This window comes from Chiloscyllium plagiosum, unplaced genomic scaffold (genome assembly GCF_037043375.1).
Source record: "Chiloscyllium plagiosum isolate Xiang-an unplaced genomic scaffold, Cpla_swu_hap1 HiC_scaffold_22, whole genome shotgun sequence".
In the NCBI taxonomy this organism is placed as follows: domain Eukaryota; kingdom Metazoa; phylum Chordata; class Chondrichthyes; order Orectolobiformes; family Hemiscylliidae; genus Chiloscyllium; species Chiloscyllium plagiosum.
In genome coordinates, this window is record NW_028270160.1 from 15,118,373 (window position 1) to 15,145,125 (window position 26,753).

Below are 26,753 nucleotides of genomic sequence, written 5' to 3' on the forward strand. Positions count from 1 at the left end.
GGTCAGAGTTTTTGAATAGTATTGCAATGGTCAAGTAAGTGCTGGGGATGTTGAGATGGGGCGAAAAACATGCAAATAAACTTTGTACTCCACTTGACATAAGTTACAGTCCTTACCTGTAATGCATTCACCACCTTAATCTGATGCTCCTCATTTAATGACACTATACAGTGCTGGAACAGACTGTTAATGTTATCCTTTAACTTCATTAGTTCATCCCCATCCACAGATTCCAGCTTTGCCTCCAGGTACTCCAGGTTCACCTGAAGGGAGTAAAGTGAATGTCAACAACCATTTTTGCCTTAAGATATTCACTCAATGGTGAGGATTCTCAAGCATTCCACCAAGACAGTGAACTGGAGAAAGGGCCAAATGGAAAAGTATTTCAAAAAGACAATGATAGTCATATAGCACAGAAACAGACCCTTTGGTCCAACTCATCCATGTTGACCAAGTTTCCCAAACTAAACTTGTCCCATTTGCCTGCATTTGACCCATATCTCTTTAAATCTTTCTATTCATGTACCTACCCAGATGTCTTTTAAATGCTGTAACTGTACTTGCATCTACCATTTCCTCTGGCAATTTATTCTATACATAAGCCACCCTCCTGGTGAAAACATTGCCCCTCAGGGTTTAAATCTTTCTTCTCTAAGCTTAAAAATATGATCCCCAGTTTTGAACTCACCCACACTAGGGAAAAGGCCTTTGCTATCCACTTTATCTATACCCCTCAAATTCCTATGCTCCAGTGAAAAATGTCCCAGCTTATCCAGCCTGTCCTTATAACTCAAACCCTCCAGTCCCAGCAACACCCTGGTAAATCTTTTCAGAACCCTCTCCAATTTAATAATACCCTTCCTATAGCAGGCCTTCCTATAGCAGGCCAACCAAAATTGTTCAACCAAAAGTGCCTTCACCAACATCCTATGCGGCCATATGATGTGCCAATTCCTATACTCAATGCTCTGAGCAAGGAAGGCAAGCATGCCAAATACTTTCTCAACCAAATACCTTCATCTACTTGCAACATAATGTGTGAAGAACTGTGTAGTTGAATCCCTCTCTTTTCGACAACACTATACAAGATCCTACCATTAACAATCTGAGTCCTGCCCTTGTTCATTTTACCGAAATGCAATATCTCCCATTTATTCAATTTAATCTCTATCTGCCACTCCTCAGCCATTGGCCCAATGACAGTTGACAATGAGGAGTGAGAGCGTTGCAGAGATCAGGCCAAGTGAGTACAAGAGAAACACATAAGGGTTGAGTGATGGAGGATGCGATGCCTTGGAGAAAATACACAGGGCCATTGACTGGACAGGTTTGGTAATGATGGGGGTGACAGAACTTTGTGAGAACATGAAAGCATGATCAAAGCGAAAACTGGGGTGATGAAGTTAGAGAACCAGAAGATTAGTAGTTTCTATGTTAATGCACTAAGCCAGTGTGGGAGCAATCACAGGTTTCACACACATTCAACACTGCTTCTGATCTTATCACCCAAACTGCCTCTTGCCTTACACTCCCACTCCAGCAAGAGATACCAGGAAATCAGAGCCAATCCATCTCTCCCCAACTCCATAAATAGGATGAAGTGTAACAATCCTATGAGACCACGGCTGAGGTCAATGAACATTAACAGAGATTAGGGACTGAACCAGCTCAGTGCTGCTGGAAAGATGTATTCGCCCATTGGGAAAACTCTTATTTTTGTGTCAAGTATAATAGATAAAGATGTTAGCCACAAATCTGAAACATTTTCGGTTGAGTTGAACAGGCAAACTACAAAACAGAGAATGCACAGTATGAACTATGGCCAATGATTCAATAAACCTCCCTGTGGCAGGCTCTACTCCTAACAACTTGTATTTATAAAATGTCTTTCACAAGGCATTTCACAGCGTCAAAAGGAAACAAAATTGAGTCCTTAATGCAACACTGGGCAGATGAACAAAAGCTTGATCAAAAAGGTAGGTTTTAAGAAGCATCTTAAAGGAGGAAAGCAAGGAGAAGTAAAAAGATTTAGGACAGGGGGACCATGGAGGGAACTGAATGTAGACTCAGATTTTTAAAATTAATTATTGTTCAACTGAATACCAATGTAGGCCAGGAAGCTGTGGATGGGCAGAACCCAACTGTCTTTCTCAAGGGCAATTAGGAACACCCTGCGAACAAATATATTTGTCTGGGATATGGTCGAGCTTCAGATGACCAGGCTTATCAAAGGTAGAATATGGAAGACTGACAAGGAGTTCATTAGAAAAGTCAAATCTGGATGCAAAAGACATACAAGGATTTCAGCAGGTCAAGAAGAAAGACAGCTTTGGTAGTAGTACAGATATACAGACGCTAATCTCCAGGCAAAATAGGTCACCAAAGTTACAAACCACTCCCCACATTTAATTTCCTTCTAAATCCCATGAGCAATTAATCCACCATAGTTTCTATTCCACCCATATAATCCAAACCACATGCCATGTACATTCCAATTATCTAATATCTTCTTGGTCAATCCCTTCCCACAGTCAGGTGAAAGTGAGGATTGCAGATGCTGGAGATCAGAGTCAAGATTAGAGTGGTGCTGGAAAAGCACAGCAGGCCAGGATGCATCCGATGAGCAGGAAAATCGATGTTTCGGGCAAAAGCCCTTCATCAGCCCTTCATTCAGTTTAACAGTTCCACAATGCAATCCTGAACTCCGCCATCTGTACACTAATACCCACTCACTGCAGTAGCCACTGAGTCCTGAGCCACAAAAACACTCAGACAATAAAACCTGACATTGAAAGAAAGAATAAAATACATCAACTAACCTTCATCAGGAAAAGTTCCTCCCAGAATCGAGGGCAGTTCTTGGCTGGGTCTTCATTCTGAGACAGAAATGGAGTCACCACATTACTTAAGACATTTTGAATCCTCTGCTAAAACACACACGTGAATCTCTGTACTTCTCCAAAATTAACTGTCAAAGATTCCTGTAAGTCATTCCTCTTTTACCCCCAGTTCTACTCACATCCTCCTAGCTCAACTTCCTTTGTCTGTTGACCCCATCTCCTGCTCTTAGCTCCTCCATTTTCCAAATCTTTCTCACTCCCCATCCACCACACCAGTTCTACTCACCAGACTCCCCATTTCCTTCCCAACAGTGGAGCATCAATGGCAGGTATGTGTAATTATAGTGTATCTAATTGACATTGTGTATATTTCCCTAATTCACAACTGTGGCCACTATAAAATAAATGCCAAAGAAATGACGGTTATTTTCACATTCTGGGGAGGTAGGAGCATAGTGGTAATATTAGATTCATAACCCAGAACCTGACACTCATCTGAAGTTATGGGTTCAAATCCCACCATTGAAGATGGTGAAATTTGCATGCAAAAGACTTTTTTTTTAAAGAAAATTAAAGAAATCTAACGGTGACAATGTAACCACTGTCAAATGTGTAAAAACACATCTGCCTCATTAACATTCTTTAGGGAACAAAATTTGCCATTATTAGCCTGTATATGACTCTAAATCCACAGGAGTATGATTGACTCTTAATTGACCTCTGGACGAGTTAGGTATGAGCAATAAACTGGCAGAAAGTGAGGACTCCAGATGCTGGAGATCAGAGTCGAGAGTGTGGTGCTGGAAAAGCAAAGCAGGTCAGGTAGCATCGAGGAGCAGGAGAATCAACATTTCGAACACAAGCCATTCATTCTTGATGAAGGGCTTTTGCCTGAAACGTCGATTCTCCTGCTCCTCAGATGCTGCCTGACCTGCTGTGATTTTCCAGCACCATACTCATGAGCAATAAACACTCGTAGCCTTATAGCTAGTGATCCTAACAAACCATGAACAAATAATTTTCTTTTTAGTTGCAGTTTCTTAAGAGTTTGCTGTGTGCAAACCATCTGTCTTACAGCAGCAACACACTTCAACTGACTTCATTCTCTGGAAAGCATTTTCGACTAAGAGTGTCTGAGTGATACTTTAGAAATGCAAGTATTTTATAATAATTCAATGTATATGTATGAATTTATAACAGAAGTATCACAATAAAGGCAATGTACGAATTACAGTTACACATTCTAGTTGAAATATTTCTATCCTCTAACCCTGATACACTTGACTGTGCTTGATTTAAATTTCCATTGTGGAATGGCACTGGAGACTGACGAGAAATATGTTAAATACTAGCATGGAGTTGCTGTAAAGCTTTTACATTATAAATTCCCATGTCTACATCATGATGGAAATTTCTGAATGAATGTGTTACATTAACATTAAGGACGGATTGCACCTAAATTGGAAGGGGACTAAGATACTGGCAGGGAAATTTGCTAGAAGTGCTTGGGAGGATTTAAACTAGTAAGGTGGGGGGGTGGGACCCAGGGAGATAGTGAGGAAAGAGATCAATCTGAGACTGGTACAGCTGAGAACAGAAGTGAGTCAAACAGTCAGGGCAGGCAGGGACAAGGTAGGACTAATAAATTAAACTGCATTTATTTCAATGCAAGGGGCCTAACAGGGAAGGCAGATGAACTCAGGGCATGGTTAGGAACATGGGACTGGGATATCATAGCAATTACGGAAACATGGCTCAGGGATGGGCAGGACTGGCAGCTGAATGTTCCAGGATACAAATGCTACAGGAATGACAGAAAGGGAGGCAAAAGAGGAGGGGGAGTGGCATTTTTGATAAGGGATAACATTACAGCTGTGCTAAGGGAGGATATTCCCAGAAATACATCCAGGGAAGTTATTTGGGTGGAACTGAGAAATAAGAAAGGGATGATCACCTTATTGGGATTGTATTATAGACCCCCCAATAGTCAGAGGGAAATTGAGAAACAAACTTGTAAGGAGATCTCAGCTATCTGTAGGAATAATAGGGTGGTTATGGTAGGGGATTTTAACATTCCAAACATCAACTGGGACTGCCATAGAGTTAAGGGTTCAGATGGAGAGGAATTTCTTAAGTGTGTACAAGACAATTTTCTGATTCAGTATGTGGATGTACTTATTAGAGAAGGTGCAAAACTTGACGTACTCTTGGGAAATAAGGCAGGGCAGGTGACTGAGGTGTCAGTGGGGGAGCACTTTGGGGCCAGTGACCATAATTCTATTCGTTTTAAAATAGTGATGGAAAAGGTTAGACCAGATCTAAAAGTTGAAGTTCTAAATTGGAGAAAAGCCAATTTTGACGGAATTAGGCAAGAACTTTCAAAAGCCGATTGGAGGCAGATGTTTGCAGGTGAAGGGACGGCTGGAAAATGGGAAGCCTTCAGAAATGAGATAACAAGAATCCAGAGAAAGTATATTTCTGTCAGGGTGAAAGGGAAGGCTGGTAACTATAGGGAATGCTGGATGACTAAAGAAATTGAAGGTTTGGTTAAGAAAAAGAAGGAAGCATATGTCAGGTACAGACAGGATAGATCGAGTGAATCCTTAGAAGAGTATAAAGAAAGTAGGAGTATACTTAAGAGGGAAATCAGGAGGGCAAAAAGGGGACATGAGATAGCTTTGGCAAATAGAATGAAGGAGAATCCAAAGGGGTTTTACAAATATATGAAGGACAAAAGGGTAACTAGGGAGAGAATAGGACCCCTCAAAGATCAGCAACGCAGCCTTTGTGTGGAGCCACAGAAAATGGGGGAGATACTAAATGAATATTTTGCATCAGTATTTACTGTGGAAAAGGATATGGAAGATATAGACTGTAGGGAAATAGATGGTGACATCTTGCAAAATGTCCAGATTACAGAGGAGAAAGTGCTGGATGTCTTGAAATGGTTAAAGGTGGATTAATCCCCAGGGCCTGATCAGATGTACCGAAGAACTCTGTGGGAAGCTAGGGAAGTGATTGCTGGGCCTCTTGCTGAGATATATGTATCATCGATAGTCACAGGTGAGGTGCCGGAGGACTGGAGGTTGGCAAACGTGGCGCCACTGTGGTAAGGACAAGCCAGGGAACTATAGACCAGTGAGCCTGACCTCGGTGGTGGGCAAGTTGTTGGTGGAAATCCTGAGGGACAGGATGTACATGTATTTGGAAAGGCAAGGACTGATTCAGGATAGTCAATATGGCTTTGGTGTGTGGGAAATCATGTCTCACAAACTTGATTGAGTTTTTTGATGAAGTAACAAAGAAGATTGATGAGGGCAGAGCAGTAGATGTGATCTATATGGACTTCAGTAAGGCGTTCAACAAGGTTCCCCATGGGAGACTGATTAGCAAGGTTAGATCTCATGGAATTCAGGGAGAACTAGCCATTTGGATACAGAACTGGCTCAAAGGTAGAAGACAGAGGGTGGTGATGGAGAGTTGTTTTTCAGACTGGAGGCCTGTGACCAGTGGAGTGCCACAAGGATCAGTGCTGGGCCCTCTACTTTTTGTCATTTACATAAATGATTTGGATGCGAGCATAAGAGGTACAGTTAGTAAGTTTGCAGATGACACCAAAATTGGAGGTGTAGTGGACAGCGAAGAGGGTTACCTCAGATTACAACAGGATCTTGACCAGATGGGCCAATGGGCTGAGAAGTGGCAGATGGAGTTTAATTCAGATAAATGCGAGGTGCTGCATTTTGGGAAAGCAAATCTTAGCAGGACTTATACACTTAATGGTAAGTTCCTAGGGAGTGTTGCTGAACAAAGAGACCTTGGAGTGCAGGTTCATAGCTCCTTGAAAGTGGAGTCGCAGGTAGATAGGATAGTGAAGAAGGCATTTGGTATGCTTTCCTTTATTGGTCAGAATATTGAGTACAGGAGTTGGGAGGTCATGTTGCAGCTGTACAGGACATTGGTTAGGCCACTGTTGGAATATTGCATGCAATTCTGGTCTCCTTCCTAACGGAAAAATGTTGTGAAACTTGAAAGGGTTCAGAAAAGATCTACAAGGATGTTGCCAGGGTTGGAGGATCTGAGCTAGAGGGAGAGGCTGAACAGGCTGGGGTTGTTTTCCCTGGAGCGTCGGAGGTTGAGGGGTGACCTTATGGAGGTTTACAAAATTATGAGGGGCATGGATAGGATAAATAGGCAAAGTCTTTTCCCTGGGGTTGGGGAGTCCAGAACTAGAAGGCATAGGTTTAGGGTGAGAGGGGAAAGATATAAAAGAGACCTAAGGGGCAACGTTTTCACACAGAGGGTGGTATGTGGATGGAATGAGCTGCCAGAGGATGTGGTGGAGGCTGGTACAATTGCAACATTTAAGAGGCAGTTGGATGGGTATATGAATAGGAAGGGTTTGGAGGGATATGGACCGGGTGCTGGCAGGTGGGACTAGATTGGGCTGGGATATCTGGTCGGCATGGACGGATTGGACCGAAGGGTCTGTTTCCATGCTGTACATCTCTATGACTCTAATTGAAGCACAATGTCCCTTAAAACGTGGGCTTCAGAATTTGTAATGAAGATAGGTGAGGGAAAGATTTTAAATAAAGCCTGCATTCATATTATCAAAGTGCTCCAATGATATCTTCCCAACTCTAACTATAAGCTCACTATAACGCTCTCACAAATCCATAACCAAGGGTACTTCAGCAGAGTATCTCAAGTGCAAATGGATCTTTCCCAGGTTAGTTACATAATCTATAACAAAAATGGAAAGATTTGCACCATTAAAAACTAAAGTTTAAAACAACACCAAATCAAAGGGAAAGGCTAGAGCAGAACAAACTGATTTGTTCTCACAGACCGCTGGCACAAACACAAAGGACTGAATGGCCTCCTTCTACACTGTAACCATTCCACTCTATAATCGCAGTCTCACTAGATATGAACTCTCCTTTCGACAGCATTGCATGCAAATCTGTCCAATCGAATTAACAATTTCTCCAAAGGTACAGGACTAGCAATCAACCCAACCTAACTTCAAAATAACACACAGCCTGAGCGGCAATCAATTTACAGCACACACCTTGAAAATTTCATCGTACATCAAAACCACTTTCTCTTTCAAGGGTTTCTTGGTGGACGATGCTTTGCGGAGAAGGCCTCCCTTTTTCTCTACTTGTGCCATTGCACGGCTTCTGTAACAAAAGATGGCGACCATTAGGAAACAGGCACCACTCATCATTGTCACTCAAATTATTACAGTTCATTCTTATCTTTTCATCAAGCAAAGACCATACTTAACACCACTCTGCATTCATATTGTGTAATGCACTTCAATGTTATCTTACCAACTTGAACTATAATCTCACTATAATGTTCTCACAATTGTCATACAGATCTATAACCAAGGGTACTTCAGCAGCATGTCATAAGTGCAAATGGCTCTTTCCCAAATTGGTTACATAATCTATAATTATATGTCTGAGTATACTTTCTGCAGATTAAATTGAAAGAACATGAGGGTTTACAAGAGCACCACTAGACTTCACTGAAATGTGAGCAATAATGATGATGTGGAATTTGCTATTTAGGAACTGTATTCCTCGTATGCATTGATATAAGCTTAAAGTGGTCTAAAACCCGCCTTACACATTGTTCCTAATTAATCAAAATATCAAGCCAATGCTTCTGATCCCCTGCAATCCTTTCCCCTTACTGTGTAAATAACTGCCTGATCAATCTCATGTTGTATATAATGTCACACCAGATTTGCAGTGAGGTGTAATGAAGGGTGTGACATTTTGATATTTAAAATGTGCTCTGGGCAACATGTGTCATACAACATTACAAACCACTTTCTCAATTTATTTGTCATGTCACCAGCCAGTCACTAGAGCAATCGTTTCTTTGTATGGACCTAGCGATCTTTACCCTGTTCAATTTAAAATTAATTATTAGTCCAGGCTGCCCCAAATCAAACACCATGTTCCTTGCAATGCAACTGGCCACATTTCCTATGTCCTGTTTAAAGAAATTTAGGTTCCATATTCAAGTTTGAAATTCTGATCACCAGAGGTTGTAAGCACATACAGATCAGGGTAAAATTGACCCTGGCCGAGACACACAGTACAGGTACATCACCACTGTCTTCCTGCCAGGAGTCATGACTTAAATTCATCATGCACAAGGCAGGACATAGTGATGCCGAGAGGTTAAACATTGATGTCAGAAAGTTGAAAATAAAATTGTTTGCATTTATACAATTCCTCAAAGCGAGTTATAGTCATTAATTCACAGTTACTTTCACAAAAGAGACAAGCCCAACTTTCGAAAAGGTGAAACAAATGAATGATGTTCAATCCATAGGTAACAGCTTTCTGAGTGACTTCCATCATCATTACCTCCACTCTCCTATCATATGGCAGAAGACTGGACAGCTGGTTTGTAATGCAGTGACACCAACAGCGTGGGTTCAATTTCTGCACCAACTGAGATTACCATGGGGGACTCACCTTCTCAACAGCTCCCCTCACCTGAGGGATCCTGACCCTCAAGTTAAAACACACCAGTTGTCTCTCTCATTAAAGGGAGCAGCCATATGGCTCTATATTTTGTATTTATCCAGATTTATTTTAAGGGACATGATAAAATACGTACTCATCACCCTATCAGACAGTATATTCTAAATCCTACATAAAAGGCTTCCCCGAGGTCCCCACCTACTTCAAGAAGACCACCATCATCCTGGTACCAAACAAATCTCATGCAGCATACCTCACAATGACCACCCAGTGGCTCTGACCTCCATAATTATGAAGTGCTTTGAGAGGTTCGTCACGGTTCATATCAAATCGAACCTCTCAGCCTGCCCCAATCCTTTACAATTCGCCAGTCATCACAACAGATCCATGGCAGACGTCATCTCCCTGGCCATCCATCCTAGGACAAGCCAAACAGAGACATGCATGCGAATTCCTAGAAGCATGACATTCCAACCAGAACTCTATCAACAAACACATTGACTTGGATCCTATTTACCACCTCCTGAGAAAAAGAACCGGAAGTGACATCACCACCGGAAGTGACATCACCAACCCAAGGAAACCTAACCACATAAATAGAAAGCGGGCCATACCACCAGTGCTTCATCTGGAGGCTCACTGATGATATTACCTAGTGTGGTGACAAAACGTCTGAAAATGAACCTTCCAGCTCAGTGAGCAAACCTACATCCTATATGGATAACAAGAATACCTCTGTCAAGCTCCTACTTATTGACTACATTTCCTCCTTTAACACTACAATTACAACCAAATTCAGAGACCTAGGTTGCTGGTCCACCCTCTACAACCAAATCCTCAACTTCCTGACCCACTGACTGCAATCAGTGAGAATAAGCTACAACACTCCTCCTCGATTATTCTCGACACCAATACTAGCACTCTCCCCACCGCCCCCCCCCACCTCCCACCAAGGCTGCATACTCAGCTCCTTACAAAATTCTCTATACACTAATGACTATATGGCCAAATTTCATCATAACCCCATCCACAAGTTCACTGATGACACCATTGTAAGCCACACTGCAAATAACGACGAGACAAAATATATGAAAGAGTTACAATACTTAGTGGTGTGATGTAAAGGTAACTATCTCTCCCTCAATGTCAGCAAAATGAAAGAGTTGGTCACTGACTTCAGGAAGTAAGGTGGAGGGCAAGCCCGTCTACATCAGTAGTGATGAGTTGGAGGTGGTCAAGAGTGTCAAGTTCCTAGGAATGATGATTACCAATGACGGATCCTAGTCCATCCTGTTGATGCAACAGCCAAGAAAGCACAACACCTCTACTTCCTCAGGAAGCTAAGGAAATTCAGCACATCTGTAAAGACTCTTAATACTTTATTTAGATGTACCAAGGTTTGGTGTGGCACGTGCTCTGCCAAGGGCAATAAGACACAATACAGAGTTGTGAACGCAGCCCAGTCTGTCACGCAAGCCAACCTTCTATCCATTTCTCTACCTATGTTTCTTGCTCCTCAGGAAGGCAGCCAACATCAAACAGGCAGAAGTGGGTACTGCAGATGCTGGAGATTAGAGTCAAGGTTAAAGTGGTGCTGGAAAAGCACAGCAGGTCAAGCAGCATCCGAGGAGCAGGAAAATCCATGTTTCTGGCAAAAAGCTCTTCATCAGGAATGAGGCTGGGAGTTTCGGGAGTGAAGAGCTAAATAGGAGGGGGTGGGGCTGGGGAGAAGATAGCTGTCAGTGCAATAGGTGATGGAGGTGAGGTGAAGGTGATAGGTCGGAGAGGAGGATGGGAAGGAAGATTGACAGGTGGCACAGGTCATGAGGGCGGTGCTGAGTTTGAAGGTTGGACTGGGGTAAGGTGGGTGGAGGGAAAATGAGGAAACTGGTGAAGTCCACATTGATGCTATGGCATTGAAGGGTCCCGTGGCAGAAGAGGAGGCGTTCTTCCTCCAGGCGTCGGGTGGTGAGGGAGTGGCAGTGGAGCTGCATGTCCTCGGCAGAGTGAGAGGGGAAGTTGAAATGTTCGGCCATGGGGTGGTGGGGTTGGTTGGTGCACGTGTCTCGGAGATGTTCTCTGAAGCACTCTGCGCGAAGGTGTCCGGTCTCCCCAGTGTAGAGGAGACCACATCGGGAGCAATGGATACAATAAATGACGTGTGAAAGTGCAGGTGAAACTTTGATGGATGTGGAAGGCTCCTTTGGGGCCTTGGATGAAGGTGAAAGGGGGAGGTCTGGGCGTAGGTTGTGCAATTCCTGCGGTGGCAGGGGAAGGTGCCGAGAGTGTAGGGTGGGTTGTTGAGGGGGGCGTGGACTTGACCAGGTCGTCACGAAGGGGAACAGTCTTTGTGAAAAAAGGACAGAACCCCCCCGGTCCTCACCTTCCACCCCGCCATAAATCGCATCATCCACTGACATTTCCGCCACCTCCAAACGGACCCCACCACCAGGGATATATTTTCCTCCCCTCCCCATCTGCTTTCCACAAAGACCGTTCCCTCCACGACTACTAGGGAGACCAGACACCTTCTTGCAGAGCACTTCAGAGAACATCATCCCCCCCACCCCATCCTATTTATTTCTCCACCGCCAAGGCTCCCAGCCTCATTCCTGATGAAGGGCTTTTGCCCAAAATGTCGATTTTCCTGCTCCTCAGATGCTGCCTGACCTGCTGTGCCGGGAAGTGGAGGTTGGGTTGGTGGGGAGCGTGGACCTGACGAGGGAGTCGCGGAGGGAGTGGTCTTTCCGGAACGCTGATACGAGAGGGGAGGGAAATATATCCTTGGTGGTGGGGTCTGTTTGGAGGTGGCAGAAATGACGAAGGATGATACGATGTATCTGGAGGTTGGTGGGGTGGTAGGTGAGGACCAGTGGGGTTCTGTCCTGGTGGCGATTGGAGAGATCAGTATTGGGACCGCAATTATTCACAATTTATATAGATGATTCGGAGTTGGGAACCACTTGTAGTGTGGCAAAGATTGCAGATGACTCTGAGATGAGTGGCAAAGCAAAGTGCGCAGAGGAACATGGATACTTTAAGTGAGTGGGCAAAGGTCTGGTAGTTGGAATATGATGTTAACAAATATGAAGTCATCCATTTTGGTAGGAGTAACAGTAAAAAGGACTTGAATAGTAAAACGTTGCAGCATGCTGCTGTCCAGAGGGACTTAGGTGTCCTTGTGCATGAATCACAGAAGGTTGGTCTGCAGATACAACATGTAATTAGGAAGGCAAATGAAATTTTGTCCTTCATTGCTAAAGAGATTGAGTTTAAAAGCAGGGAGGTTATGTTGCAGCTATATAGGGTGCTGCTGAGGCCACACCTGGAATATCGTGTGCAGTTTTGGTCTCCTTTCTGGAGAAAGGATGTGCTGCCACTGGAGTGGGTGCAGAGGAGGTTCATTAGGTTGATTCCGGAGTTGAGGGGTTTGGCTTGTGAGGAGACACTGAGTAGACTGGGATTACAATCATTGGAATTTAGAAGAATGAGGGAGATCTTATAGAAACATATAAAATTATGAAGAGATTAGATAAGATAGACTTAGGGAGGATGTTTCCACTGGCAGGTGAAAGTAGGACAAAAGGGCATAACCTCAAAATTACGGGGAGCAGATTTGAGACTGAATTGAAAAAGAACTTCTTCACCCAGAGGATTGCGAATCTATGGAACCCCCTGCCCAGTGAAGCGGTTGACTACTTCAGTAAATATTTTTAAAGATAAGATAGATATTTTTTGAACAATAAAGGAATTAAGGGTTACGGTGAGAAGGCGGGTAAGTGGAGTTGAGGTTACGAAAATATCAGCCATGAACTTATTAATGACAGAGCAGGCTCGAAGGGCCAGATGGCCTACTGAGTTCTTATGTTCTTATCTGTCTGTACTGTATGCAAAACAAAACTTTTCACTGTACCTAGGTACACACAACAATAATTAATCAAATCAAAAATCAATTATTGTGTTATCTTAGCTTCTTTTGGTGATCAGCTTGAATGTATGCACCTGTTCAGCCCTGCCTTCAGCCACTGGAAATACTTATTTTAAAAATTTACTTTTCATGATTTTGCACATCTCTATCCAAATTCCTTTTTTACCTTCTCTTGAACTATGCTCTGTTAGTGTCTTATAGTCACAGTATTTCTGTGGTTAATCCAGCTGGTTACTACAAAGCTTAAGGAAACTCTCCTAGGGATTTTAACATCAATCTAACAGCATTCCAAGAGTCAGGCTTTTCCTTCAAGCCAGGGAGAATGGTTAAAAAGGAGTATTTATCAGTAAATCTCTTGAAAAGATGTTGGCATAATTTAATGTCCTGTTGATCCCGCATGTAGTAGTATGCTCTCAAAATTATATTAAATGATAAATGAAAACAACCCATCTCTATAAGCCATGTCACATATCTCAGCATGAGACAGCAATTACAAACGTCAGGGTCATCCGTAGCTTAAATGAATTACATTATTGATTAAATGCACAGTGAAGAGGTTCACAGAAAGGCAGGTAGCTTTAATAGGTTACAGAGTTTCTTCAGTTAAAAGGCTGCCCTCAAATCACAGGCACTCTATCTGGAAAATGGGTTTAAACCCAGAATAGACAAATGAATCAAAGTATCCTCATCTCCTTTAGTATTATACCAGGGATTCAGCATTTTAATGCACCATACAAATTTGTTCCTAATGGACAGCTTTACAAAGCATTCTCCATGGGTCAGCTAGCAAAGGACACTGAATCCTGCCCCAAAACTTGCTATAAGGATGGGCTCAAAGTGGGTACTCATCACGTTATTTTATATCTAACACCAATTGTAAAAAGAGCTTTAATCTGTACCTAATGGAGACTGGAGAAAGTTTGACATTAAGCAAATTCTAAACTCTTCGGACTGAAATGTTCTTCGTATTACTGAACACAAGATTCACCAATAAAAGAAAGAGATATCTGGGAGACAGAAGAAATGGCTCGCTACTCGGCTTCAACTCACCATTAATCCCTCAACTCTAGACAGTAAGGTCTCCAGGCATGTGTCTCATAATCCAAACCCTTTTAAGAGGTGTAGCTGCTGATGCCCTTCTCACTTCTCTAACCTTCTCCAGCCTTACAACTTTCAGAGATGTCTATACTCATCCAGTTCAAGCCTCCTGCACATCCCTGACTTACTCATGGTAACTTTCCATGCCCAATGCTCCAAACTTCCCTCAATAAACCTCACCACTCTCTTAACGCCTGCCTCTTAACCAGACAATTGGTCCCCTCCCAACAGTACTGTTGATGTCCCTACACCAAAAGGACTGCAGTGGTTCAAGACAGCAGCTCACCACTATCTTCTCCATGGTAATTATGAAGGGACAATAAATACCAGACTAGCCATTGATGCCCACATCCCATCAAAGCATAAAAAAACTAACCAATTTGTCAGATTCATGTGCTCTTCCATCAGCAACTTTTCCCTTTCAAGTATTTATCCACATTTCTTCTGTGCAATCTAGAACACAACAACTTGTTGTGTAAAAGAAATCCTCCTCTCCCCACTGAGCCATTTGCTAATTAACTTCAATCTATGTTCCCCAATTGCTGACCCTTCTCTCACTGAAGACACTCTACTCTCTCAGGTTCTGCTTCCAACTGCAAATATTGTATCTGACCAGCATACTCATTCTTCGGCTATGAATCATAAATGAGAGTTTCACGGAACTATTTGGCCACAGGCGACATCATGTAACAGGTACTTACTGACAGATGATGAATTTATCAAGCATTCCTCTCAGTCACTGTGGCATCAGGATAGTCCTATCCTGAATTGGCCAATTTTGCACAGCTGGAACTGGCTGGGCTATACTCTCATAACAACCTTTTAGTTTCAGGAACTACGAAACTAAGGAGCTTAAATTATCATCACAAATAAGGATCAAAGTAGGGAACGGAATGAAGACAGCACAGTGATAATAATGGGATTACATGTGCCATTCACTCACTGCTGCTGGTCATGCAGTGGGAGCAAGGTTGGGAAGTGCACTGTGACACCGGGAGAAGGAATATGAAACAATTATCCTCCAACTTAGCACACAGTCAGACAAGCAAGGAGATGCATTTATATGGCCTCTTTCACAAACTCAGGACATTCTAAAATGCTTCATAGAAATGATGTACTTCCGATGTAAGCACTTGTAATGTAGGAAAAGACAGAGCCAATTGGCCCACAGTACGCTGTACTGCAAGGTGATAACAACCAGATCAACTGTTTTCTGTGATGATTACAGAGTGGAAAAATAATGCCAGGACACGAGGGAGAATTCAATTACTCTTCTTCCATTCAAACCATAGGATCTGTCACATTCATCAGAGAATGCAGACGGCTGGGGTGTGCTACATTTGTTTTCTGAGAGGCCTCAGGATGTCCTTGAAGTATTTGTTCTGTCCTCCTGGTGACACCAAAATTGGAGGTGTAGTGGACAGCGAAGAAGGTTACCTCAGATTACAACAGGATCTTGATCAGATGGGCCAATAGGCTGAGAAGTGGCAGATGGAATTTAATTTAGATAAATATGAGGTGCTGCATTTTGGGAAAGCAAATCTTAGCAGGACTTACACACTTAATGGTAAGGTCCTAGGGAGTGTTGCTGAACAAAGAGACCTTGGAGTGCAGGTTCATAGCTCCTTGAAAGTGGAGTGACAGGTAGATAGGATAGTGAAGAAGGTGTTTGGTATGCTTTCTTTTATTACCAGAGTTTGAATACAGGAGTTGGGAGGTCATGCTGCAGCTGTACAGGACACTGATTAGGCCACTGTTGGAATAATGCATGCAATTTTGGTCTCCTTCCTATCGGAAAGATATTGTGAAACTTGAAATGGTTCAGAAAAGATTTACAAGGATGTTGCCAAGGTTGGAGGATTTGAGCTATAGGGAGAGGTTGAATAGGCTATGGCTGTTTTCCCTGGAGCATCGGAGGCTGAGGGGTGACCTTATAGAGGTTTGCAAAATTATGAGGGGCATGGATAGGATAAACAGACAAAGTCTTTCCCCTGGGTAGTGGAGTCCAGAACTAGAGGGCATAGGTTTAGGGTGAGAGGGGAAAGATATAAAAGAAACCTAAGGGGCAACCTTTTCATGCAGAGGGTGGCATGTGTATGGAATGAGCTGCCACAGGAAGTGGTGGAGGCTTGTGCAATTGGAACATTTAAGAGGCATCTGGATAGGTATATGAATAGGAAGGGTTTGGAGGGATATGGGCCAGGTGTTGGAAGGTGGGACTAGATTGGGTTGGGATATCTAGTCGGCATGGATGGGTTGGACTGAAGGTTCTGTTTCCATGCTGGACATCTCTATGACTCTATGACTGCCAACCATAACAAAGTAGAGTACGGTGAGGTCATTTTGGGAGTCTTGTGTAAGGCCTGTAGATAATGTGACCCACCAACACAGCTAATTGGAGTATTAAGACACAGGTTGTGCTTATTTTTAGCACCTAGCCTGCTACTGTATTTTGCAGAGATTTCACTGATGATTTTTCTCCTCTAATTTGCAGACTCCAACTGGCGCCTCAGGTAACACTGTTACCTTGTTCCATGAGTCTGATGCCAAATTTGAGGTATTTATCATTAACTACATGATTCCTTAGATGACCAAAGGCTGCAATGGCACACTGGAGATGATCTGGATATCATGGTCAGTATCTAAGGGATGCTCCCAACGTATGAGAAATATTCAGAGTTGCCCAGTGGCTCATCTGTTGTGCAGAGGAGCAGGCTGGTGGAGAACCATGATTTTCTGGATGTTTAGTCCAAAGACAGCTGCTCTCAAACCTCAACATTCAGCTCTTACGCACAATTTTCATTATGTCACATGATTTTGATAGAACCAGTACTTGTCAGTCATAGCTCAGTGGGTCGTCCTCTCGCCTCCTGAATCACAAGGCTCCAGCTTCAATTCTCACTCCAGGGCTTAAGCAACAAAATTATAACTGACACTCCAATGCATAACAAGAGAGCACGGAATTGTCAGAGGTTTCATCATTTCAACAAACAATACACAACAGCCCCGTCTGTCTGCTTGTGTAGATAGAATAGATCCACCTTCTGCATTTCAAACAAGAGCAGGGGGAGATCCCCCCTCTTGCTCTGGTCAATTTTTACCCCTCAAAATAATATCATGCTGAATCACATTATCTGATCATTATCACATAGGTGTCTGAGGGAGCTCAATGTGACAAACTGACTGCTGCGTTTCCTACACTACAATATTAATGTACAGTACCTCAAATGTGTTTCATTAAAAACATGTGCCAAGTGGTCATGAGAGGCCAAATCTTTCATTTTCTATTTTGAACTGATTTGTTCCAATAATATGATTTAACTGTTCCAAATATTCTCTGCAGTAAGGCATATAAAGGACCAAGATCAAGAGAGAACAGATGAGGATCAGTCATTCATGATTTCCACTTCTGATAATTAAGTAGTGACAATGGCTCTTGAGAAATTTTCTAACGCAGAGGAAAGAAACAAATTGACATAGCATGGCATCAAGGAGCCTTATTAAAATTAGAATTAATATGAACACAAAGGAAGATGGTTGCTGTTATTGGAGGTCTATCATCTCAGTCCCAGGACATCTCTGCATAGGTACCTCAGGGTAGCGCCTCAGCCCAATCATCTTCAGTTGTTTCCTCAAGACCTCCCCTCCATCAGAAGGTCAAATGTGGAGGTGTTCTCTGATAACTGGTCAAGGCGCAGCACCATTCATGACTGCTCAGATACTGGATAACATCCAAGTTTGGTCTAATTGGTAAATAACTTGGGTGGCACACAGCACCAGTCAATGACAATCTCCAAAAGGACATCCAACCATTGCCCCTTGATGTTCTATGGCAGTATCACTGATGAATCCCCAAGTGTCAGAATCCTTGGAATGATCAGAAACAGAACTGGATCAAGCCATAGAAATACAATGGCTACGAGACCAGGTGAATTCTGCAGCAAGTAACACACCTCCTGAATTCCCAGACTGTTACACAATGTACAAGGCACAACTCAGGAACATAAAGTTGGTTGAATGGATGCACCTCCAACAACATGAAGCTCCAAGACAAAATGACTTGTTTGATTAGCTATCCCCCACCCTTATCCCTGCACTACATGGACTGCAGCAGACAAAAGAGGCAGCTCACCACTACCTTTCCCATGGCAATTAGGGATCAGTAACAATTACTAGCCCAGCCAGCGATGCCCAAATAAGTATGAATGAATTTAAGATAGCTAAGTCAGACAAGATCCATGGGTGTAAGTATACCAACCTAAGCACTGTCATGGCTGACAGCTACCTCTGTGCATCTGTAATATGCTCACAACATCACACATTATGCCAAAATTGTGATCATTTAGATTGCTACACTGTAGGACTAATTTCCACTTTGAAGCAAAGGCTGAAGTTCTACACAAAGATGGTTGAGTGAGAGGTGATCCACAGTAAACCAGTTTGAGGTAATGCACTGCAGATTCCGTCGCCCATTCCCACTGTGACATTCAGAAACGGTGAAGCTGGTTTCAAAGTTTGATTTACAGTTGGACATTCGGGATAAAACCACATGATGCTCGAAGCTGGAAGCTATTTTGTTCACATCTACAGGGCGATTTCACTAAAACTTTTATGCAGATTATAACTATTTCATTAAAATGTTTTCACAAGTAGGTGTGTGGAAGCACTGTCATTGTTTGCTCTCATTGCAAAATGCGGCCTGCAGATCCAAATCTCTTGCCCTTTACTGCTCACCCTGACCCCTCTCTACCGCAGGCTAAGGGCCTGATCGTATTCCCACAGCGGAAATGGGCAACAACTCCTCAGACCCTGAAACCTCTTACCTGTCACACCCATTCCAGTCACCAAACCGACCTCCGCCCGCAGACTGCCATTCTCAGCCCCGACCACTCCAATAGGATTGGTCCGCCAGCGCTATCCTCCAGTATCCCACAATGCCTAGCAAGGCACTCCTCCAGTCTCGGTCTGCCAGTATCCCACAATCCTTCAGCAGCCGGTCGTCTTGTGTAGTATATTCTCGAACCTTTTCCGTCGTTAGTCTCAACACCATCGTAAATTAACTGCTCAGTGAGTCTGTTAATATCCATCGGCCTCACACTTCAGCTAATAAATGGATTTCTGAATACGATCTGTATAGATTAATCGAATCTGGGATGCTGGTAGGGAGGTCTTATTGAGGCAGAATCCTTCAGTGGACTTTTTGTTCTTTTGTGGATGTTTTGATTTGTAATTAAATGAACCTGTTCGTCAATTTTTTTTTAATTTTTCGTTGCTGGCAGAGCTTAGCAACCAGAAATACGGAGATGTAGTTGAGTAGATGAAGGATCATAAGCAGAAATTGCTGGAAAACTCAGCAGAGGTGAAGGATCATGTTGGCAGCCAGAGCCCAGACTCGTCAATCTAAACAAAGACCAATTTCAAACAAGTGCCCCATTAAAACAGCTCAGGAATAAATAACTGCAGGAGATAATTAACTACAGGGGCAACTAGGGACGGGCGACAGATGCCGGCCCGTCTTTGATGGGAGTATTATCATACAACATAATTGCTGCTTTATAGCATTGTTTTCCATTTGCAGGTGATTACTGTGGTCCCACTGACGCGGTTGACTGAGGTAGTACTATGAATCTCCTTCTTCATAATGACATTTAAATATGACGAAGCTAGTATCAAAATTTTTAATTGGACATTCAGGATAAAACTCCTTGATTTAGGTTTTGGGTGTTAGGAGCTGGAAGCTACTTTGTACATATGTACAACTTAACCATATTAAAACTTATGCAGAGTGTAGATGTCTTATTAAAATAAATTTACATTGATATGTTGAAGGATTGTCATTGCTGCATTGAATGTCTTAGCAAAAAATGTTGTATGAGAGAGGTGATCAATGAATTGTCAATGAGATAGTTTTGGAAGGAGTGTCTTAAAGGATTTATTTAGTTAGAAGAATGGACAGTACATGGAAGTAACTGAAGGTACTGCCACTAATCTGGAAGACTCAAGGCTTGTATAAGAGGAGATCACTGAGTTCGGAGGCTGCAAGAAATTACAGATATCAAGAGAGCTAAGGCCATAGAATGACTTGAAGCAAAACTGACAGTTTTAAAAGACGATGTTGACTGGGTGCCAATGTAGGCCAGTGATGATGCATGGCATTTATGTCAGTGAACAAATGGGCTGGTCAAAGATAGTTGGAAATAGTTTTGCTGATTGTGATGTAATGTCGGCAGCATCTTAACTTTTCTCAAATGGATCACTGAGGGTGCAAATCATTCTGCTTCACCCTGAAACAGTCACTGGGGAGGATGGGGTCAGTGTCTGCTAATAATCCTAAGTACCTTGTGTTGTTTTACCATGTTAAAAGTAGTTATATGAAAATACATTTTGCATTAATATCATTTGAGAAATTGTTCCATTGAATAAATTATGAACATAATTTCTGCAGAAGTAAATATTGTAGCAGTGAGTTGCTGCTGAAATACTGCAGAGTCGGATATAATCGAATGAGGAAATGACCAGAAGAAATCGATATTTGGCTAAACCAGTTCTATTAAGTCATGAATGTAGCTTTTTCTCATTTCCTGTTCATGGATGATTACCCCATAAATTGCAAGAGTTATGATTAGGAAGTGGTTGTTTGCACTCAATTTTAATTCCGCCATCACTAGTGGCTCCTAGGAATGAACTAACTCAAAGTCCTAGGGTCAGTGTAGATGCTGACAATGATTACAAAATACCTGCTCCCAAGCTGGATGTTCATTAAATTTAAAAGAATTTATGGATGACATGATGGGTGAGTGGTCAGCACTGCTGCCTCATAGCACCAGGGACCCAGGTTTGATTCCATCCTCGGGCAACTGTCTGTGTGGAATTTGTGCGTTATCCCAGTGTCTGTGTGGGTTTCCTTTGGGTGCTCTAGTTTCCTCCCACAATCCAAAAGATGTGAAGGTTAGGTGAATTAGCCAAGCGAAATCCCCCATAGTGTTCAGGGGTGTGTAAGTTAGGCGCATTAGTCAGGGGTAAATGTAGAGTAGAGGGGAGTGGGTTTAGGTGGGATACTCTTCGAAGGATCAGTGTGGACTTGTTGGGATTTTATGATTCTATGAAGAATGCATGAACAATCAAATATGCACCTCAGTTCTTTGATATGTAAATCGCAGAACATTTAAAAGTTACTTTCTGAAGTGAACCTTAACAATTGGTGTCATGTCGGCCCAGATAATGCATTTAAGGTGTGAGCTGCCCTGTGTGAGACTGTCTGTGCCACAATGGTCAGACTGATTCTAATCACAGACACTCTCTTTACACTCACACACATACACACACTCTCTCACAGACACTTATAACCCCACCCCCTCACCATACACATATGTTTGTGGGGTGAATTTGTATTTGCAGAATTACATTTTACTTTGCTCTAAAACTGCATGAATCCATGTAAGAATCTGTAAATCCATTTTTTTAGATTAGAATCACTCTGACTATTGTGGCACAGACAGTGTCACACAGGGCAGCTCACACCTTAAATCATTATCTGGGATGGGGATGACATGACACCAATTGTTAAAGTTCGCTTAAGAATGTAGCTTTTAAACATTCTGCAATTTACATATGACAGAACTGAAACTAACATGTTGATTCTAAAAGATGAGAGATTAAGCAAACAATCCAGGTCTTTTTCAACATATAATTTCAGTTATTTCACACTGTAAAATTTTGCTATAAATTCTGTGTCTTACAATCTTATACTCACAACCACGTAATGAAGGAACAATGCTCCAAAAGCTAGTGCTTCCAAACAAACCTGTTGGACTATAACCGCATGTTGTGTGATTTTTAGCTCTGAGAATGAGAGCTGAGCAATAAATGCTATTTTCCCACAAACTACATCTGAGATGAAATAAAAGAAATATCACCAATATTCTGCGTACAAAAAATTGACATGCTGATTACTTGTTTATTTATAATAATTGTGAATACATTCCTGTTTTCATAATAGATCTTGATTTTTTATATATATAGGCAACTAGGGAGGGGTAATAATTGCTGGCCAGCCAATGATGCCCACATCTCACAAATGAATCAATTTTTAAAAATATGCATATTGTATTCTCTGTAAAGAAATACGAATAAAAGAGCAAAACATCCAAAACAGGGATCAATATAAGGCAGCCCTTAATAAATCCATTATTATGGGAATTCAAGAGAAATGTCTTTATCCAGAGAGGAATGAACATGTGGACAACACTAGTAGTGGTTCACACGAATAGCAGAGTTGTATAGGGGAAGCTAGATAAATATGAAAATGAAAGGAATAAAAGGATGTGCTAACATTGTGGGCAGAACGAGGCAAGTTGGCACAGACCCACTGAGTTGAACGGGCTATTTCTGTGCTGTCAAATCTATTAAATCTTTGTAAACATGTACGCTTAATTTTTTTTTGCATACTCAATACATGTATCTCAGCGTATAGAATCACATAATGGTTACAGCACTTGAAGCCATTTAGTTAATCAAATCCGCACTGACTCTCTTTTAAAAGGATTTTGCATGGAGTAAATATGATCTGAAAGTGCCTTTTAAATGAATGTTACAGGGTCCCGAGGTCAAGAGCCATTCATAAAGTTCGGGTTTCAAGTGATTGGGCATGTGAACCAAAAGGGAGCTCGTTTTTGGACACAGCGAGAGTTGATAATCTGGTCTGTGTTGTCTGGAAGGCATACGGTGGAGACAGAGTCAAACGAAACTCTAAAAACACAACTAATAAATGCTCGAAAAGAATAATTGCAGTGGAAGTGGTCTCAAGAGTCAGCGCAGACAGTAGGGGCAGGTCTGAGTGGGATCATCCTGTGCTGGTGATTGGATGCAGCTTCTGACCCGGAAACTGCTCAGATTCAGAAACAGTGAGGAGAGATAGAAATCCAGACACTCGGGTGGGCTGAAGGATCGGGGTAGAGACAGATACCGGGCACAGTCTCCATGCCCCCTGGCCCGGGCGGGATGAGGCTCCGCCGCCTCTCCGGTCTCAGTCGCTACTCTCGGCATCAGCAACTGCGGGAGCTCCTGCGACCGGGGTCCGGGCCGAGTTGCCGGGAGGAGTCTCAGGCTCAGCCCCATGCCCGGCTCCGCTGTTGCTCCCGCCGCCGCCTCTTCCTCCACCTGCCCCGGGACAACCGGCTGCTGAGCTTCGAGCCGAGCCCGGCCAGAGGCCCGGCTCCCAGCCCCCTGGACAGGAGCTTCCCGGGGGCCGAGCAGCTGCTGGAGGTGCTGGAGCTGGAGAGGCTGGGCCCGGGGAGCGGGGACCCGGAGAGACCGGGCAGCAGCTCTTCCTCCTCCGCCGCCCTCATCACCCAGCACGGCCGGGCCGAGTTCTGGAGCTGCCGGGAGGCCGAGGGCTGGCAGCTGCTGCAGGCCGCCGACCTCTGCTCCGGTCCCCGGGCTCGGCTGCTGTCGGCCGCCTGGGATGGTCACTCCATCAGCTGGTGCGAGGAGAGGCCCGGGCCCTCCGCAACCACTCAGCACTGCATCTGCAGCCGGAGCCTGGGCCCTGGCCCCGGCCTCACCCTGGGGCCTGTCCGCAACCTCATGCACAACAGCCCGGCTTACAGATTGCATGCGGCCGGCGAGGTCATCTACCTGCTTCCCAGCAACTGCCCCACCCCTGGCAACACCCCCAGCAACTGCCCCACCCCTAGCAACAGCCCCATGCACAACCTGGTCAAGTTCATCCTGATCTGGAGCCCCCAGGAAGATACCTTGACCGTCACCAGCCTGGCCCGAGGACCCCTCAGCATCAGAAGGCTGCTCCATGAGGACTACAATTTCACGAGGCTTGTGGCGGATGTCGCCGGCATCTTACCTTCCCTCCCGTCGCTGGAAATCCGGGCAGTCTGCCCCTGTCCTACTGGGCTTCTACTGGCCGAGGCCAATGGAGAGGTCAGCCTAATCCAAAATGATGGGACCGCCCGGCTCCTTTGCCACCTCAGCCAGAGCCTGCCAGCTGAGGGCTCGATGCTGATGGAACTATGTGGGACCACCCTGGCCTTTACGTTGGGCAGGACACTGCAACTCGTTGACACTGAGACAGGTAGGTTGGTGGAGGAGGCAACACTGGAGGTGCAGCCGCTGGGCCTCATACCCTATTGGGAAACAGGCGAGATCCAACTGCTGGCAGAGGACGGCATTTATTCCCTCGGTATTCACCCCAGTAATTCTAACATCAAGTCAGCGTTCTGTTCAAGAAGCAGCCAGGGACAGGAGATGTTGGAACAGCTGGTCTTAGAAGAAGCCTGCAAGTATTACCAGAAAAGGAGTTTGAGCCGCAGCAGACTGACAGTGCAGAAGCTGAAAAGTGAGGCGAAGTTCCAAGCGCCTCTCACCCTCTGCTCCATCTTGCAGAATGAATTCTATCTCAGGAAGACTGGCCACTATAACCAGCAAACCTATATCAAACTGCACAGCATCATGGCTGGGGAATTACAAAGCTATGTCAACTTGGAAGAAGCCAAGTCCTGCTTGGTAAATGGATCTGAAATTGAGGTGGCTGCTTACATTGAGGAAATAACTGAGCAGGAAATTCAGAGGCTGCTGCATTGCCAACTTGACCGAGAAGCTCTGGTCTACTTAAATTCCATTTTCAACACATTCCCAAGGGAAGCATGGAAAGCTGTTAAACGGACACTGCACCTGCACCAGAATAGTGAAGGATCCTTCTCTGCCAGAGCCACAGCTGACCTATGGAGAGTGATACTGAGCCCAGGTCTCCCACCAGACCAGTCAGTCAACACCAATGGAGCAGTTCCAGTTTTTGAACTGATCTGTCGTCTGCTGTACCAATTCCAGCCTAAATGGCTGCCAATGTTCATTGAGCTGACACAGCAGCACCTGGCCACTTTCCGGAATTATGGGGGGAACGAGAGTCTGGAGAACGTTCCCCTCTACAAGAGGGCTTTGTCAGTCATCCCATCTGCTTGCGATGGTGGGGTAGGAGATCCAACTGAAATAATCATCGAGCTCCTGCTGTGCAGCAAGAGGCCAAATGCTGTAATCCAAGCAGTTCGCCTTCTGATTGAGCGGGGAATGTGGCAAAGGGCAGTAGAGGCCACCAACAGGTTCTCCCAACAAGGGCCTCTGCTAAAGAAGGAGCTCTTTGCTGCCATGCTGGTCCAGATTTCCCAGCACAGAGCTCTGGATCCTTACCTGGAGGAGATTTGGGAGTTGTGTCCTGAGGATACCACGGCCACAGATGTATTGGACATCATCCTGGGATCTGTGCCCTCGAGCTGTGAATCTGGGCCATACTCTAGTGATGGTAACCAACTGACGATCGGGCTGCTGCGACCACTGCTCACTAAAGTGCTGACGCGGGGTGAAGATCAGCAATGGATAGGCATGGCTGAAGGGCTAAAGACAATGGTCTTCCCTCCTCCCACACCTCCCAGGCAGAAGAAAGCAGTTGACCAGTCCAACCCTCTGAGCGTTGAGCCCAGCATGGAGGCAAGCAAGACATTGTGAACACTACTGTAAAAGCACTGAAATACAAATGGTTTGCACTCTTTGCTTGGTGTTCAAGTCAGAAATTTTCCCAATGTGCAATTTATATTATCCTGTTTAAAAATATGGAAATTTTATAATATTGCTGTACGTAGAGGGTGATGCCCAATTGGGGACTGTGAGAACAGTCATCTTTATAAACTCAATCCCTGTTGCTGATAACCTTTCTAGGATATGCTAATACAACAGGCAGACCAGAGGTGATATTTATCCCAGGGCAAGAAGTTCTGGGTGGGTAGCAGCTGCAGAAGTGATCCTGCTCTGTTCTCTGACCAAGGCACCTTTCCTTTGAAGCAGGCTTTAAGTAGTTTTGCTGGTGCTTGCTGTGGAGATTGTTTTGTTTATGCCATATTCTCCTTATCTTTGTTTTTGTCGGGCTAATACCTGACTTGATTGAGAAATGGAGTTTGGAAGATAGTTAAGAAAGCGCACCATTGAGTCATATATTGTTGAAATAATGTTTCAAACATGTTCAGAAATAATTAAATGAATGTCTTATTTATCTTAATTGTGTTTACTGCTGATATTTTTGTTCTCTGTTGTTTTCTCATGAGTGTTATCTTTATGTTGAGATAGACCAAGGTTGTATCGCAATGTCCTTATGGTTAACAAGGTATCTGTGGCTTTAATCATGCACAGCCAGCCATGAGGATTTCCCTGTGGCAGGGCCCGTATGATAATGATATGTGGTCTTCACAATGGCAGTGAGAAGTATTGTTCAGCATCACCATAACGTCCAAAGGATCTGTCCAGGGTATGCATAAATGGCTTGAGAGGTTGAAAGCCAGGACAAGAACCTCAAAGTTTTGACCTCCTCGTTTC

General features: G+C 43.8%; 2 protein-coding genes across 2 annotated transcripts in view; one reads left to right on the top strand and one right to left on the bottom strand.

The window, feature by feature from the left end:
- armh3 (armadillo like helical domain containing 3) overlaps positions 1-19,292 on the bottom strand; it is a 152,537-nt gene extending 133,245 nt beyond the window's left edge. Inside the window, exons 1-4 of the mRNA XM_043712942.2 lie at positions 19,202-19,292; positions 7,915-8,026; positions 2,820-2,876; positions 117-263 (exon numbers count right to left, since the gene is read on the bottom strand). Of these exons, the coding sequence (XP_043568877.2) occupies positions 117-263; positions 2,820-2,876; positions 7,915-8,016 (306 nt within the window). The 5' untranslated portion in view covers positions 8,017-8,026; positions 19,202-19,292. The remainder of the gene's footprint in view (positions 1-116; positions 264-2,819; positions 2,877-7,914; positions 8,027-19,201) is intronic.
- Positions 19,293-23,138: 3,846 nt separating this feature from the next.
- On the top strand, positions 23,139-26,439 carry hps6 (HPS6 biogenesis of lysosomal organelles complex 2 subunit 3). Its single transcript, XM_043712936.2, has one exon. It carries the CDS (start codon positions 23,358-23,360, stop codon positions 25,890-25,892), a length of 2,535 nt encoding a protein of 844 aa, XP_043568871.1. The 5' UTR covers positions 23,139-23,357; the 3' UTR covers positions 25,893-26,439.
- Positions 26,440-26,753: the final 314 nt, after the last annotated feature.

What these genes read in the sequence shown, in the direction of transcription:
- hps6 (XM_043712936.2), top strand. Translation starts at nt 23,358, where the DNA reads ATGCCCCCTGGCCCGGGCGGGATGAGGCTCCGCCGCCTCTCCGGTCTC.